We start from the raw sequence: 16,617 nt of genomic DNA, 5'->3' as shown, positions 1-16,617 counted from the left end.
TCTGAATAATGGGTAGTGAGTGTTGATCATAAAAAGGTAAAGGCAATCTCATTTAAGAAACCCTATACAGTCTGCACAGCTTTATAGATAAATAATCCAGAATGAATTCACACAAGACACATAGGTATGAAAATCTTCTTTCCTTAACCTCTTCACACACACTCTCCACCTTCACCAGGCTCATGGTAGTCCTAGTTGAAGATTCAGACAGCAAAGAGTCAATTGGACAGTGAGTCACGCTGTACTGCTCCCAGGAAACTGAGAGTTTAGAGGTGTGTACTATTTTCGTATAGCAGAAGCACAACACAATTTTTTTGATATTTTTTGAAAGACCAATCTGAAATATTAGCAGAGACCAGGTCAGCATTTAGGGCAGTTTGAAAAAGTCAGTTACCTATTCTAGAAAGTCAGAAGTAAAAAAAAACAATTGGCAAATATGAAACCCTCACAATTCACAATATGAACAATAAAAGAGGGGAGACATGGATGAAATTCCCCATTCAGTGCACCAAACCTCCAGGAACACGGATTTACCTAACATGTCCAAAACCATGTTTCACTAAGACCTGACTTTCATGGGTTAAAAACCAATTGAAAAACACTGAACAATTAAGAAGCGAACTTGCACCTGGAGGTCATGGTACTCACAGGCACTTTTCAGAAGCTCAGATTTCTGTGGTGACCTTGTGGTGGTGAAAGATTGCAAATGTGTACACAATTTAGCTGAATCTTCCAGAACACTGATCAGTTACTTTATAATTTGTGGAGATTTTCAAAGACACAGCAATTAGGTGCTTAATGCCCTCTGACTGTCAAGGGAAGATAAACGTCTACTCATTGCTAATACTTCTGAAAATAGCCACACCTATATTTGTTTGAATATTTCTATTTGAGTTTTAGGAAAGATTTTCCCCTGAGTACCTACTTATCTTCCAGCCTTACAGCATTGACTATTAATAATTAATACCTGTGCTTTATCTCTGCTATAGAGTATCCAGGCTATATTTATTTCAAGATTAATTAGCTGTTATAGCTAGGACAAGATTAAGGTTCCCATAAATCAATCAAAGGGTTTCTGCAGAAACTTTAAATTGGAAAGCATGTAGTTTTGTAAAATGCTTTTCTCATGTAGCAATACTTTTTTTAAAAATTTTCCCAAAAAAGTAAAAAAAAAAAAAAAAAAAATCTGATGAAAGGAAAATAAAACATTTTGAGTTAGCTTGTCAGGACAAATTTTAGAAGCATTTTACATATTCGACAGCAAAGAAATGTCATTAATACTGTATGTCACTCTGCCCTATGGGAACAGTCCATAGGTGTTTTCCACTCTTTATTGGAAGACTAACACTTCATAAAACAAATAAACCAAACAAACAAAGCCAGTCAGATGTTAAATTAGAGCTAGATACAAGAATCTTTTATTCCTCTACTAGCAGTAAAATGTGCAAATTAGGAGAGAAACAAACCTTCAAAGCTTTTATACAGTTTCATTTTTGCCTCACATATTTGACAATGTAGTCCATAAAGGTTGTTTTAATTGGATGATGACCTACAATCTCAAACCAGCTTGGCATTATACGTGATTTTATTTAACAATTATCAGAAATAATTTCTGCAGGGGCTGAACCTCTTGTTTCATTCAGAACATGTTAGCAATGTAGTTGTTGCCCAATGGGGAAGAAAAGACTTTAATCCTAATCCAGCTAACACATATTACCAAGGATCCTCAGAGGACAATCAAGTTCAGCACTACTAATTTCTAATCTTTTTGCCAAAAGAGGTTTGGGTGGCCACTGGGTATCTCAATGGTCAAGATAGATGTCTTCACAGAAGCAGCAGGGAAAGAGAAAGATACTCAGAGATCCTGAAGGTCAGTCACAGGATAGCTAACGAGTATTGGTGGTTCAAGTGGCAATGGTGAGTAAGCAAACTATTATGGTTATCACTTTTGGTGCTGGAATCCTAAAATATGCTGAGAATGGCTTTCTGACTAAGATTTCATTGCGATTGCATGCTGTGTTTCAGACTGGTGCTATCTTTACTTTGTAAATAGAGCCTTCACCTCTGATCAGCCTTTAAGTGGCACTGAGTAGTCATTAGCGAGGCCAGGTGTGTTCTTGCTTACCCACAAATTCTGAGCAGCTGATGTGGTATCAGCTTTCAGAGCAAATGGTGAGCAAGCTCCTGGTGAGCAAGGTCACCCTGCAAGGGTAAAAGCACCATTTTGGAAAGTCAATTTAACTCCACGAACACTGATGTGCTTTTAGAAAAGGGATTTCAGCCAACAACTTGTTTCAAACAAAGCCATTCACTGAGAAGCTCTGAGAGGACTGAGCATGGTCTCAACACAGCACAGGGTTAAGGGTTTAGGAAGAAGAAGTGGTGAGGAAAGACCACATAGTCATAGAATCATAGCATGGCCTGGGTTGGAAAGGACCTTAAACATCATCTAGCTCCAACTCCCATGCCAGGAATACCTTTCGTTAGACCAGGTTATTTAGACCTCCATCCAACCTGGCCTTGAACACTTCCAGGGATTGGGCATTCACAGCTTCTCTGGGCAACCTGTGTCCTTGTCTCACCACCCTCAAAGTCTCTTCCTTCCTCCAAACCAAGAGGCTTTTTTAGTCCCCTGAGAAACAGTTACAAAGGGGCAATCAAAAGTGGCCAAATATTGTGAATATTTAAATCTCCCTTGACAAGCAATACTTAGCCAAATCCTAAGATGTCCACACAGTAAAACTGAACCAGAAGAACCTGCAGATGTCACAAGAATATTCTAGCCAGATCTATTTCAGATCCAGGACTGGACTTGAAAACTTTATTTAATGGACAGAAGATAGCAGAAGAATGGAGGTATGCATGGAATCACTACTAGAAAAGTAATAAAATTAACTTTATTTAAACTTCAACCCTATATTAATCTTGAAAGTTAATACCTAACCTCTTCCTTCAATGGAGAACATAATGAAAGTAAATTTTCTTTAGCCTCAAGGCAATGACTTGGACTAGGTTACAGCCTGGGAAAACAAAATAAACCAAAACAAAAACATAACAACAAAAACAAACCAAACAAACAAAAAAACAAACAAACAAACAAAAGCCACAAGTAACAGTATCCAAAGCTGATGGAAGCTTACAGAGGGAAATGAATTGGGTGCCCAGTCTATACAGACACAACAGATGCCAAACGACCCAGGGCACACTGCATGTCTCCTTATTCATGCACTGAGCCTGACACCATTTTTTCATGGTTTTAAGAACCCTTATAAGAACCTTTATACTAAGAATATCAATGTTGTTCTCATGTAGCAACAGAGCTGCTCCTCTGTACTGTTCCCAAAATCAGGGCACTGACTCTATTTAATGGTATGCTAAGCAGGAGTAAACAAGGTACATCACTATCACAAACATTAATCTGATCCAGAAATAGTAGCATACACTAGAACAGCATAATTTGTATGATTCTGAATTGGAATATATTAAATAAATTTCCAAATTAGCACTCTGTTAGTCCTTCCACACTAAAATATTCAGAGAAACTCCAATGCTATATGTTGGAGAGCTCAACTTATCCATAAACTCTACATTAACTGAACATCTGGCCATAAATTCTGCATGTATTGATGTATATATGAGTCAAACCTGCTCAGAGACAACGGGTTCAAAACTGACAGGGAAAAAAAATGTTTGTTTTTACCAAAATACCTTGCAGAATGGTTTATTTTACAAGTTTAATAATCTTCACACAAAATATTTCAGTTAGTAGTATTTCTGCTGAATTAAGTGTATATAAATATATATATTCACTACATACTAATATTTATTTCAGTCCAATTCTTGTTTAGTACAGGAATGCAACTCCTCTGGTGAAAGCAAGCTGCCATTTAACTCAGCACTTTTTCCCTGAAAATGGGCTGAAGTAAACATTTGGAAAAAGAAAAAGAGCAGCAGCTCCCATGGTGCTCACTGGGCTTTTTACACCAGCCTCCATTACAATTCAATTGTAAGTCATTGTACACTTTCTCTAATTTGTTTAAATTCCTATCTTAATACTAATTTCATACTTTTGACAGCTACTATGAATTTTATGACGGGGTGTGGTATTTTGAAATTATTTCTCAATATCAATTGCTTCATAGCTTATTTGTGTTTCAGTTCTGTTGTAAGAATTACAGGGCATTCTTTCCCTGATCACTTCTTCCAAGGCATTTTACGCCATATCTTTCTCACCCACTTTTGCTCATTCTCTCTCACTCACTTCTTTTCATAGCTGTATCATTCTAGACTAATCCATCTCTTTTTGTATTAAATCCTTTCCTACTTGACATAATTCTCATGGCCTTCTTGGTTCCTTTTCTAGTTCTACTATATTTTTTTTGAACCAGCATGACCAGAACTGCGCACACCAAGCAGTGTCACAGCAAGATTTCAAGTATGTAACTTCTGTGACAACATTGTCCTGGAGAAAAGATTCATATGCATGCAGAAGGACTAAAATTTTTTATTCATCTATGGTTCTGTCACTTCAGTGTTTAGTCTGTAATACTGCTGCTCTACCACTTCAAAGAGAGAGTAAAGAGCTTCCAGACAGATCTCTTCATGTAGCTGTGTAGAGCCTTATGACTCATTACATAAAGACATAACTGCATTAAACTGAGCTTGCAAATTATCTGATGTGTCTTTCTCTCAACCTTTCCCATCTTCAACTTAGGTTATGAGATTAAAAATATATTCTGCCCAGGTAAGTTGGAAGTGATGTACTTTAGAATACAAATGGGTCTCCCCATCAGCCTTACTACTGAAATAAACATGCAATCTGAAAAAAAAGCTTTCTCTGTTTAGAATAGCCCAGCAGTTTTTATCATGTTTAAGCTTGAAAGCAAAATTAGAATTGTATCTTTGACAGTTCTTTAGAGGGAAACTGGCAAGCATATCGACAAATCCATACTGCACAGTGTCATCTTTCTGTCAATGTACCGATCCAGGCTCTGCGCTCTGGGGAAGTCAGAAAATCCCGATGTACTCAGAGCTACCGTTCAAGATCAATTGCATAGAGGGAGTTTTCATACTGCCAGGCATACACACACAGAGCTAAAACCACTGCACTGCTGTGCTTCTCCCAGACAGCCCTGCAGCACATCCACATGACAGAGCATCTTCATGTTTTAAACCTCAAATGTTTCTACAGTGACAGTTTAGACTTCACAGTTGCTTTAGGGTCCTACAAAGCCTTTTCATAACACTTCCAACCTATCCTATGGGTACCTTCAAAGTATTTCTGTCTAACTACCACCTCATACTTTCACACTCAAAAACATAATCACAAACATGTGTTCAGACCAACCCACTGGGGGTAAAAAAAAAAGGAAATACATACTTCCAACTTTAAATCACTGCTCAGATGTCCTCCTGAAGAGACTTAAAGAACATATTTCACCACACTAACATCTTCCTTCAGTCCAATCCTCCATTTCCCTCAATATAAATGACCTCCAACAAGGTATCAGCTCTAGTGACAAATGCTGAACAGATGCATTATATCATTCTATTCTCACCTCATACCAGTCCAAAAAAAAACACAAAACAGGGGTGCTCAGTAAACCCAGGGTATCTGGCACAGAATTAACCATGCTGCATTTCCTCGAGGTTAAGAGTGTGGCAATTGGTCCCAATATAGTATCTAATACATTAAAATATATCAGTAAGTAGTTCCTTGAGTAGGAGAATCACTAACAGCTCCTCCAGCTCTGTTTCCTGTTTGAAACTGCTAAAAAGTGCAAGCTCCAAATGATGGTTTCTGGGTTCTTACAGTGTCTCTGTTTCAACTACCTCTAGATTTCCTGGAGTGGGTTTGCTCTACAACATTTCCCACAGTCAGAATAAAAGTAGGGTTTTAACCACCATGTTGCAGTTTACCTTTATGTAACCACACAGGAACCTAACATTTGAGAACTATACAGAATCACAGAATCATCAAGGTTAGAAGAGACCTTTAAGACCATCCAATCCCATCATCCATACAGCACTGCCACTGTAACCCCTAAACCACAGTACCCAATGCCAGATCCAGACACCCCTTGAACACATTGAGAGATGGTGACTCCACCACCTCCCCAGACAACTTATTCCAATGCCTGACCACATTAAGGGTGAAAAAATTTTCCTAATATCGAATTTTCCTAATATCGAATCTTCCTTGTCTCAGGTTAAAGCCATTTCCTCTTGTCCTCTCACTGCAGACATGGTAGAAGAGACCGCCCCCTCATTATGATCTCCTTCCAGGTAGTTACAGAGAGCATCAGGTTCCCCCCAAGCCTCCTCTTCTTGAGACTAAACAAACCCAACTTATCTCATCTGTTCCTCACAAGACATATTTTTAAGACCTTTCATTAGCCTTATTGCACTTTGCTGAACACACTCCAGGACCCCAAAGGCCTTTTTTTAGTGAGGGACCCAAAACTGAACACAGCACTAGAGGTATGGCCTCAACAATGCCATATACAGGCAGATGATGACTTCCCTAGTCAAATCTGACCAAAACTGGCTAAAAAAGTTACTACAGCTGAGAGTCAGGGAGAAAGGCAATGTGATCCCATATATTTAGTTTTCCCAGAAATCCACACAAAAAAATCGACAGTTAATATATGAACATTAGGAATTCCTTTGTTCCCAGTGGAGTATCATTACACATAAAGTGGCATACTGCAATTTACTGCATACTACTAGTACAGTCCTGACATTTTTGAATCCGTCCTAAGGCACAGTCTCCCTATGAGAACATCCAAATGTGATGCTAAAAGATAAAACAGCAGACATGATGTAGAACCTGGAGTCTTTAACAGCTAGATAGTGTGATGTCATTGTCATTGTTACTCTCCCATATATCCAAAGATATGAAAAAAGCTGCCATGCTGCCTTCTTTTGTGTCTCCCAGGGTTTCTTTTCTGCTGTAGAATAGAAAATGCAAAATTATAGAAAATTTTTAAAGGTTTAAGTATGCCCAAAATGTATACACATATTTACTTACGTAATAGGAAAGGATTGTTATAAAAGCAGGACTGTGAGGAAAGAGTGTATATGTTAAAACTTACTTGAAACATTTACTTAAAACTTACTTTTGAAACATTTCATTTGAAGCATCTAAAGTATTAAAACAGCTCACTTTTTAAATTCTCAAACTCAGTCAAACATTTCAACACTCCTAAGTCAAAATGCTACATTTTAGTAGCATACTCTGAAAGAAGACATCTATGGTGAAATAAAGCAGGTAATTTTGCCTGCTTGAGCTCCCTCAATAGATTACAAAACAAAAGGACTGTAAATTAGCTTTTGGAGCAACTCTGAAAGCTTTGCAAAAAAAAATTTTCATAAGAATAAAAGGGAGCAAGCATCACTAATAGACTAAATGCCAGCAGGAATAAATATGCATAATATTTTATATATATGTATGTACGTGTGTGTACACTATATAATAATATACTATTATGTCATATAGCTTAACTATTCAAAGAGCCAATCAAGAATAATTCACTGAAAGCCAGAATTAAATGCATGATTTCGGCAGTTTCATTTGGAACCGTTGATATATCCATTTCTGTACAAAACCAGACACTATACAGTTGCATATAAACTACCGCAGAGGCATTCAGCACTTTCAAAAAACTAGACAAAGCAACATGAGTAGTACACTATCCACATCAGAATCAATATTAAGTCTCCTAAAAAACAGTTATGCTTTCTGGTTGCAGTTCTGATTACATGTTGTTTGGAAGAACCTTCAGAAGATGGTGACTGGTCTCTGCCTTTGTCAGTGTTTAATATGAATTCTTTCCATAAAATTATAGAGAATTCTCTTAAAATTATTATATCCATATCTTCTTAGCCTTTGTTTGTGTGCACTAAATGGGTTATGTCCTTCTTAATATCATCTCATAAACAAGCTCTCCATTCTCTTTATATTTCTCATACGGCTTCTCCTTCTTTCCTCTTTCCCTCCTCAGTTAAATTGATCTTTCTTAAATGCAGATTTCTAGATCAGAATAGTAGGGTGTGATCTCAATGGGGTGTAAAAACATTAATACTTTTCTGAATAATAATTCTAAGAAGAGGCAAATAAATTTATTTTTATTTATCATAGTCACATCATGCACTAAAACCAGACCAGTCAATATGCATTTTATACATTGTATCACGTCTCTTTAATGGTCTGTGGGGCACTGAAGTATGTCACACACATAGTTAACTGGTACAGGATGAATTATCACTTTCTTTTCAGTGGGAACATTAAACTGGGGAGTGTTGTTCCTAAACCATGACATGAGCCGTTTACTGATGAACTTTTATCTAGCTACAATGCCTAAGCTCCAACATAATTATTCATAAAGTCTCATGTTTGTTAGACTACTAGGAAATTGTTGGTTAGTATGTTTCTTTCAACTCATCATCAAAGTTTTTGAGTCTGTATAAAGAAGTGTCCCTTATAAAGCCTGTCCTAATTCACAAGAGATTTTAAAATAAAGAAATAATACCCAAGAGAAGTTATCCATCTACTTAATTTCATGGGAGCTTTTAAAAATGCATGTATGGAAAATGTAAGTTTGATAAGTTGTTTTATATTTGTATTTATAATAACTCTTGGTACAAGCCATACTACTACTCAGAATGACAACAGTATTCTCAGTTGTTCGATATAAAGGGAAATGAAGACTTAAGGTTTTTTAGTTAGGAACATAATTTGTTTCTCAAATTGTCTTTTGCTGCTAACCAAGAGAAAATTTTAGCTTCATTATAAGCTATAATCTTCCATAAACTTAACACCAAATTAGATATACTACAAGATATAAACTAACAACAGTATAGTCAATGTGGATAAGACACTGCAGAGAATTTGAAACAGAGGAACCACATAGGGTAGGCTACAATAAGAATCACAATGGGGTTGAGTTCTTAGAGTCTTTTTCTGAAGCATAACTTTTTTAAAGTATTCCAACTGGAAAAAAAAAACCAAGATTTTTTACTAAAACAACCCCTTTGCTGTTAAGTAAAATAACTTTTCTGTAGCTATTTTTGAGTGATGTTAGAGAAAGGCCCAACAGAAGTATTCATTAAGTTCTACCTAATTATATTCTAATCTAGCACTCCACCTAATTTTTCCATCAATTCCAACCAAGTGAACATCTCTATAATTGTTATGAGTGTGAAGAATTAAGAACACTGGTCAGAATAACTGCTAATTATTTTCATTTTAAAAGGGGGTTGTAATGGAAATGATTTGCTGCAGCTTTGCAAGGCAGTTGGAATTCTATAAGGTTGAGCTGATGGTGATTCCCAAATTCTGGTGCTTTTTGATAAAACTAATTAGGTTGTAGCAAGAGATATTCAGCAAAATGGGTTTTATTTCTTATAGCAGTGATTGTATCTGGTGATTGTTTCCAGATATTAAATGCCAGTATACGTCCCCAAGATATTTAAAGTCATATCTAAGTCTTAATCTTGGGACCAGCAGGATGACACAGTAAAGAAGCAGTTCTGAATATCACTGTCTGAAGGATTCTGCTTCCTGTGTTGACCACATTTAAAAAGGAAAAATCATCTGAAGCCAAGCAGGGGATAGGGGTAGCAAATCCCCTATAAACTATCACCTGCAGGACTGTCTTACTCCTAGGAAAGATGACTAATCACTGCCCACACAAATGGCTAGAGCACAGGCCTATACATTTTACTGCACAAGTGCAAAGATGCTCACAAGGAGAACCAACCTGACGAATCCCACACAACTTGACAAATCATGTCTGCTTTGTGTATTACAGATTTTAAGTCCATACAGCCTGTGATGAGTGGAACAGAATTTCTGCTTTTAGCTGTAAAACTTAATAGGATTTTTGCCTACATATCTATAGAGTTTGCCAGCATACTCTATAGAAAACTAAAAATCCCAGATTCCACTGCACTGCCAGAGCCCAGGGCTACTCTGTGTAAACTCTGATTCATGCTTACAGATCATTTCTAGCTCAAGTGCCCAGGAGAACTACACAAATCAGAATGTATCAATTTACCTGAAACTAAATAGATTAACTGAGGGGAAAATTAAATTAATAATGACACATTAGGAACATCTACAGATTATGACCAGAGCATAAACCCTTAGAGATACATAACTTTACATCAGAATTTACATGTTTATTGAAAAAAAAAATCAATTTAGCATTACTTAAAAGCAAATGTAGTCAGAGATCATATACATACCCTCTGCTTCTCAGGGTCAACATATCGAATGCCAAAATAGTCTTTTTCCAGCAAGCTGTAATAGTTGCAGATGTGATCTATAAGAAACTGACCTTTGGTTTCCCTCTGTAAAAAGAGAAATAATTGATACATTATGTTGAGTATTTTGAACTTGCTCTCTGCAAAGTCTAATCAAAGTGTCAAGGCAAATGGTACAGGAAATTTGTTGTTATTCAGATGAGGACAAGGATTGAAGCATTTATTTTCTATAAAAGATGCAGGAGATTAATGATCAATACACTCTGCATATACAAATTGATTCGTTAAGAAAATATCATTACTACTCCTACCTCAGGAAAAACCCATGCTGCTCTAATAACCACAAATTTATATAACTTAATGTATTACTAGTAATCATATTTCCAGCTGATGCTCTGACAGATACTCATTTACATATAGAATTTCAAAACAGAGTGTGGGTTTTTTGTATGCCCCAAGTTTGTAAGCAGTTTTGGCAGTGAGTGCCTTACCGGACCTCTATATGATGCCCACAGAAAGACAGACCTGATCCTTAATTCTCAGTTAGTACAAGAAAAAAATGCCCAAATGACTGAAAGAGAGACTTTTCATTCTTTATTTCTGCTTTCTCTAATGTCAATACTGTGTTCCATTTCTCCTTTATCTACTGCCTAATATGGAGATCCTATAGGAATTTTCACATTCCTTCTTATCAGCTGATGTGAGCTGATGTTGGGTTTTTTTCTGAATTCTAATTTGAGCCAATATTAACACAGGGTTAAACCTTTTTGCCTGAAACAACCCATTGGAAGCAGACAAAGGTGCTTTACCATGTAGTAGCGTCAGGTCTCTGCACTTTTTTTTCCTCTTATCTGTCTACCCTGGTCCTACACTGAGGCACCTTTGCTGTGGACCAGGTAACGAGTTCTGTCCTTAGCTGAGTTCAAACAACTTGAACATAGGTCTTTATTGTTTGGTGAATAGAAACTACACAGGGCATGAAATCATGTTATATAAAAAAATATTACTTAATTAGCCTTTCTTTAAAAACAGACAATTTAATCCATAAACAGGATGGCAAGCAAAACAGAAGAGGCAGCTTTTGTATTTCTCAAGGTACTTTACAAAAGTGGATATTATTATCATCTTCATTTCACATATAGAAGCAGTTGAGGCAAACCAGCTCCATGACCTGTCTGAGGTAACACTCTAAAGGCCAGAGAAAGCAATGGCCTCAGGTCCACCACTCTCTGGTGAGACTTACCGCTTGCCACAATAAAAATGATACGTGCTTCAAGACTGGAGAGTTAGAAGATAACACAATAAATGAACTACTGCTTTGTTTTCTTATCTTCACAATTAATAAGGAATTCTGACATGGACAGCATTGCTTGTCTTTTCATTTCCACCACTAAACAAAGAGATAACTAATAAACAGCACCCACAGTTAAGCCGCTGACAGAGAGCTGCATTGCCCTTCCAGTGTGCCAAGGCTTCTGTGGACATCTCGTTCCCTGCCATATGGACCTTCTCTCCTCTTGAATCCACTTCCAGCCACAGTGAAATTACTAGTTTCTCTACAGATTTTTTTATCCTACATGTGGAGGCCTCAGCTTCAATTCCTATTGGGTAAGCCATCTACTTCCACTAATCCTATCTTTTTCCACCCTCTATGTCCTATATATTTAGCCCCCACTAGATCCTGTTCTCTTCCATACACTGCTTCTTGCCTGAATTTCTCTTGCCCTGTTTGCACCATAGTATTTCTATAATTTATTTGCCTATTTTTAAATAGACATTGTCAAAGGATATTAACCCAACCTGTCTATTCTGTACATGCTCATGCAACCTCATCCTTGGCACTGTGCACTGCTACCTTTTTCTGTGTAGCTGCAAAGGTCTCCTTTTGTAATTGTCTCCTTTCAGCCTTAAGAAACTTAAAAATTAACTCATTTGCCATTAAGAGTGGTTAACAGATACACTGACATTTATTTGGTAATGTGCCCACTTACAAATATTGGGCAGCCTAGTGACAACATAGAGAAAACTCCTCAAAAGGCAAAATCCTACCAAAGAGTGAAAAGTGAAAAAAGAAAATTGTCACTCTCTTTGGCTGACAAAAAAGGTCTACATTTACACAGTCACATCTCAATGAACTGTTTTCTAACTGAAAAGCCTATAAATGTCTGCAAAGTTTTGTGACTATGACAGACCATCAAAATATTAAGACAAAATTGCAGAGTGGCATTTCATTACAGAGGCAGAAGAAAAAATTATGAACGCACATAAGACATTTAAGTTGTACATACTTTTAAGATTAATCTACAGCAAACTAAATAGAACTGGGAAATAACATCTATTGACTAAGGTACAATCAAACATGAAACCAGATTTTACTGACAACAGCACATGAAAGAAATCTAGTTTTTAAAACATTGTAAATGAAGAAACCAGACTAGTCGTATTTTCATGTGACATTAGAGGATGTTAGTGGAAGAACAGTCAGCAATACAATCTTCTAATTTCTACAGGTTTGCACTCTAATCTGTTCATTTTAAAAGCCTTTGTTTCATTAAATAAGCATAAGTTCTTTGAGTTCGTGAAGAAACTGATAGAAGACTATGGCAAGTATAGTATTTTCAATTCAGTAACAATGTTCCCTTTCTAAAAGGAATTGATGCCCTAGTTTTCCTGTTTGGAAGATAGACAATGGAAATAAACCTAACAAAAAAGAGCAAACAAAAAAAGCCTCCAAGCTAAATTCATGCTCTAGGAATCTTTAAGCCTGCCATAGATAAGTAAGAGAGACTAGTTAATAATCTCACCCTTGGTTAGTATACACATTATTTCACTACCAGAGAGTAAAATATATTCAAGATGTATAAAAGCTGCTAAATTGGCACATACATAATGTAATTAGTGTTTTCATAAGAAATACTGTTGCAAACATTCCACCCTTAATGCTTTTTAAATACCTGAAATTTGAAAAAGCTCAGATCTTAATTGATCCACAGAGGAAAATACTTGGAATGGGGCATGTCAAGTCCAAGTTCATAATACGTTGTTTGACAAGAAGGATGGGCAATGGCTGCCAATTTTGTTTTCTGCAAACAGCATACATAAACATTTTCTACAGTTCTCTAACAATGCTCCAAATTCTCTTGAGCCTTAGAATCTGATGATCTTTCTCCTCCCGTGTTCCTATTACATATTATTACATATTACCATACTACAAAAGAATATATTAAATTCAAAGTTTATTCTCAGTTGTGAAAGATTATGGATAAATTAAATTAGAAACTGCCAGTCATCCACAAGAGAGAAGAGGAATGGATTTAGGTCACAGAATAATGAATATAAAACATTGCCTGAAATTTCAGACAGTTGCCATGTAGCTTTCCAATTAAGCAATCCTTAAAAAACAAACAAACAAACAAACAAACAAGCACAATCCCCAAACCCTTCTATACCAAAAAAATACTTTGCAGCAATTCAGAGAAATACTTTTAATACCACATTTTTGGATGTTTTTCAGGATATGGAAAAATTATATCATTTAAAAAGCACCTTTATTTTCAAACACTACTGAAACATGTCAGCCACAAGCAACAGGAATCTAAGAGCAAAAATGAGGTCATACTTCTAAAATTTTCACAGCTCGAACCTTTGATAATTTCACCACAGTTCATGCAGAAGTCACAACTACTCTCCAGTACAGAAGATGTATGCAGGCAGAAACAAGAGTCACAAAAGCATGTGAGCAAGAGATGGGAAATGTCCTGGACTGTAATCAGTACAATGTTTTCAATGAAAAAATACCATGTTAAACAAGCCACTTCATTTTAAGTCCATTAATTCAAATATATCTATCTCAATTGAGATATATTTTCCTTCTGATTTTTGTAATCTATACAACAGCTTTTAAACAAAGTCCTATAATGTGGACAGTTCACACACTCAACACAAAAATAGGCGTTTGTAGATTCCTATAAATAATTTCAGGAATTACTCCCTGATTTGTTTAGATAAATTGGTACAGACAAGATGAGTATGTTTTTCCTAAGGCTACATTTGAATATCTGACCTTAATACCACTAAAATCCCACAACAAACCCCAACACACATGCAAGGGATATAATGCCATGTAAATGACAAAATCCCTGAACACAGAAGGTCAGCTTGGAAATAACTGTTAAACTCTGCTTTTTAAGCTGGATCAAAAGTTTTCTATTGAAACATATACACATCAAAACTAGCAGATGTTGTAAAAGAATTAAGAAGAACAAGGGACATTCTCCACTCCAACAAGACATGAAAACATGCTCATACAGAGTCTTCTATTGATGGACTCACAGGACAACCTGAGTTTCTTCCTTTGCTCTGGAAACTGAGTAAGACACTGTATAAATGCTCCATTTTACCTACCAGACACTCTTATTACAGCTTTCATTTCTTCAACTCTGCAAATTTATGACTGAGTAACCCAATTCCTTGCTACAGAGAAACTAATCCAAGCTACCTTTGTCACTGTTGAGCAGTTTAAGTCTAACACATTATCCCCATCTCATGCTTGCTGTGGGGATTTCTTATTTTTATTCCTAATTTCTTTATACATCTTAAAAAAAAAAGGGAGAGTGTATCATGTTCTGTCAATTTAGCCATTCTCCAGTGATGTAAAATGAGACCACAAAACATTTTTGACTGCTTCACCAACCTGAAAGTGAGAGGAAAATCATTTATAGCAGTTTCAGATCTTACATTCAGTGAAGTGTCTTTCTTATTTGCATTTGCTTCACTCTGGAGTTCTGTGTCTATTTATCTTAATGTCGTCACAAGGAAGAGCAAGAGTCACAAGCAGATTAAACCCAACGCTTCTGTTCTGTTATCTAACCACTGAAGTCCTGCCAGCTGTGCTTATCTCTGTCAGGAAGCCACTGACATTACTAAGAAGCAGTGCAGAGTCATAAACACAGTATTTATTTGTACTGGGGATTTTAATCCTCATCCCATAAGTGTCTTTACTTGTGTGAACAGTTCCCAACAGTGACCCTCTGTGTAAAGCTGGTCACATATTTAAGTGCTTACTTGAGTATAAAGCCACTAAAAAAAAAAATTAAAAAATAAAAAATAATACCACATATATATAAAAAAAATTAAAACCACAGTTAATCTAGCATTTCTGTCTAAATAAACAGAAAGTCAGGCTCTCAGGCAAGGTAAGCATAGTGTCTGATTTTTTTATGCCTGTTTTCTTCAATGAGTAACATATTTTGAAGTCCTATGGATGTAAAAGAATTAAATACATGTATTCAAAACAACCATAATAACACCATAGAATTAAAACTAACACAGGCAGAAAAGTGGGCAAGTGCATCTAGGGCTAAAAAAAGTAATTCAAAAAGCATCTTTACCCACTGAAAACGGAAATAAATAGTTTTGTTGAAGATACTTAACAAAAATTATAAAAAACAACAGAGATAAACTGTGTCTTTGACTGACACATCTCATATTTCTGAATTCTCTTTGATATCCTCTTCCAGTGATGAGATCATATTTCTTCAAGGCTTTTCATGAGAGAAATAACTTGAATCCCAATAGGAACACATCTTCCATTTCATCGATAATTATTCTATAGTTCAGTATGGGGGTCAGCTCTCATGCACAGAAGTATGGCAATAAAAGGTCATCTGGGAGCAACTCTCTGCTCATGTCAGTTTTGAAACAGCTGTCATCGCATTTGCATTTGTTTCCAGTGGCACAGCAAAAAAGTTCACCAAGCATCACTTTTGGAGTGGGGATGTACTATGGAAGTGGGACTCATTTAATATCAACCCTTTGGAGCTAAACAGGGAGCAGGGCTGAGGGCACAGAGAAGGAAAGCAATGCCTGAATTTCACAATATCTTCTAGATGAATTTTTAAGTTCTGCTTGAATAGCAACATCAAGAACAGAATCCTCATTCTGCAACAACCAAAAGCAGCAAGGTGGAACAGGCTTAGCTCCAAGCTGGCAACACTCGGCCATCCCTAACCCTGACAAGCTTCAACACGATGTGCAAATTTCTTATGGCTCTGTGGATTTACACATTCACTGAAACTACAAATTACAGCAAATATTCACAAAACAGATATATAGACAAGTTCTTTGCCATTTTTGTTCCATCTTTGGAAACAGCAACAGGAATATCTGAAGAAGTGTCACAAGAACTAGACATTGCATAATGCCTTCAAAATATGAAGAACAATATGCATATTTCATTCCTCAACTAAAATGTTATCACTTTTTAAAAGGGATTCTTCTCATAATCAGCAACTTATTTTAAAGTGTTTGAAAATACACTGTGAGTCTATTATACAAAATTTACCTGAAAAG

At 36.3% G+C, this 16,617-nt stretch overlaps 1 protein-coding gene across 2 annotated transcripts in view; it reads right to left on the bottom strand.

The window, feature by feature from the left end:
* FRMD3 (FERM domain containing 3) overlaps window positions 1-16,617 on the bottom strand; it is a 134,832-nt gene that overhangs the window by 58,616 nt on the left and 59,599 nt on the right. For both annotated transcript variants that reach the window (XM_050329736.1, XM_050329737.1), the window contains exon 2: window positions 10,249-10,353. In XM_050329736.1, coding sequence (XP_050185693.1) covers window positions 10,249-10,353 — 105 coding nt within the window. The remainder of the gene's footprint in view (window positions 1-10,248; window positions 10,354-16,617) is intronic.

This window comes from Myiozetetes cayanensis, unplaced genomic scaffold (genome assembly GCF_022539395.1).
Source record: "Myiozetetes cayanensis isolate MyiCay16 unplaced genomic scaffold, myiCay2020 scf4, whole genome shotgun sequence".
Classification (NCBI taxonomy): Eukaryota; Metazoa; Chordata; class Aves; order Passeriformes; family Tyrannidae; genus Myiozetetes; species Myiozetetes cayanensis.
Note: the sequence above shows the minus strand (reverse complement) of the source record. Positions and strands in the feature narration are given on the sequence as shown.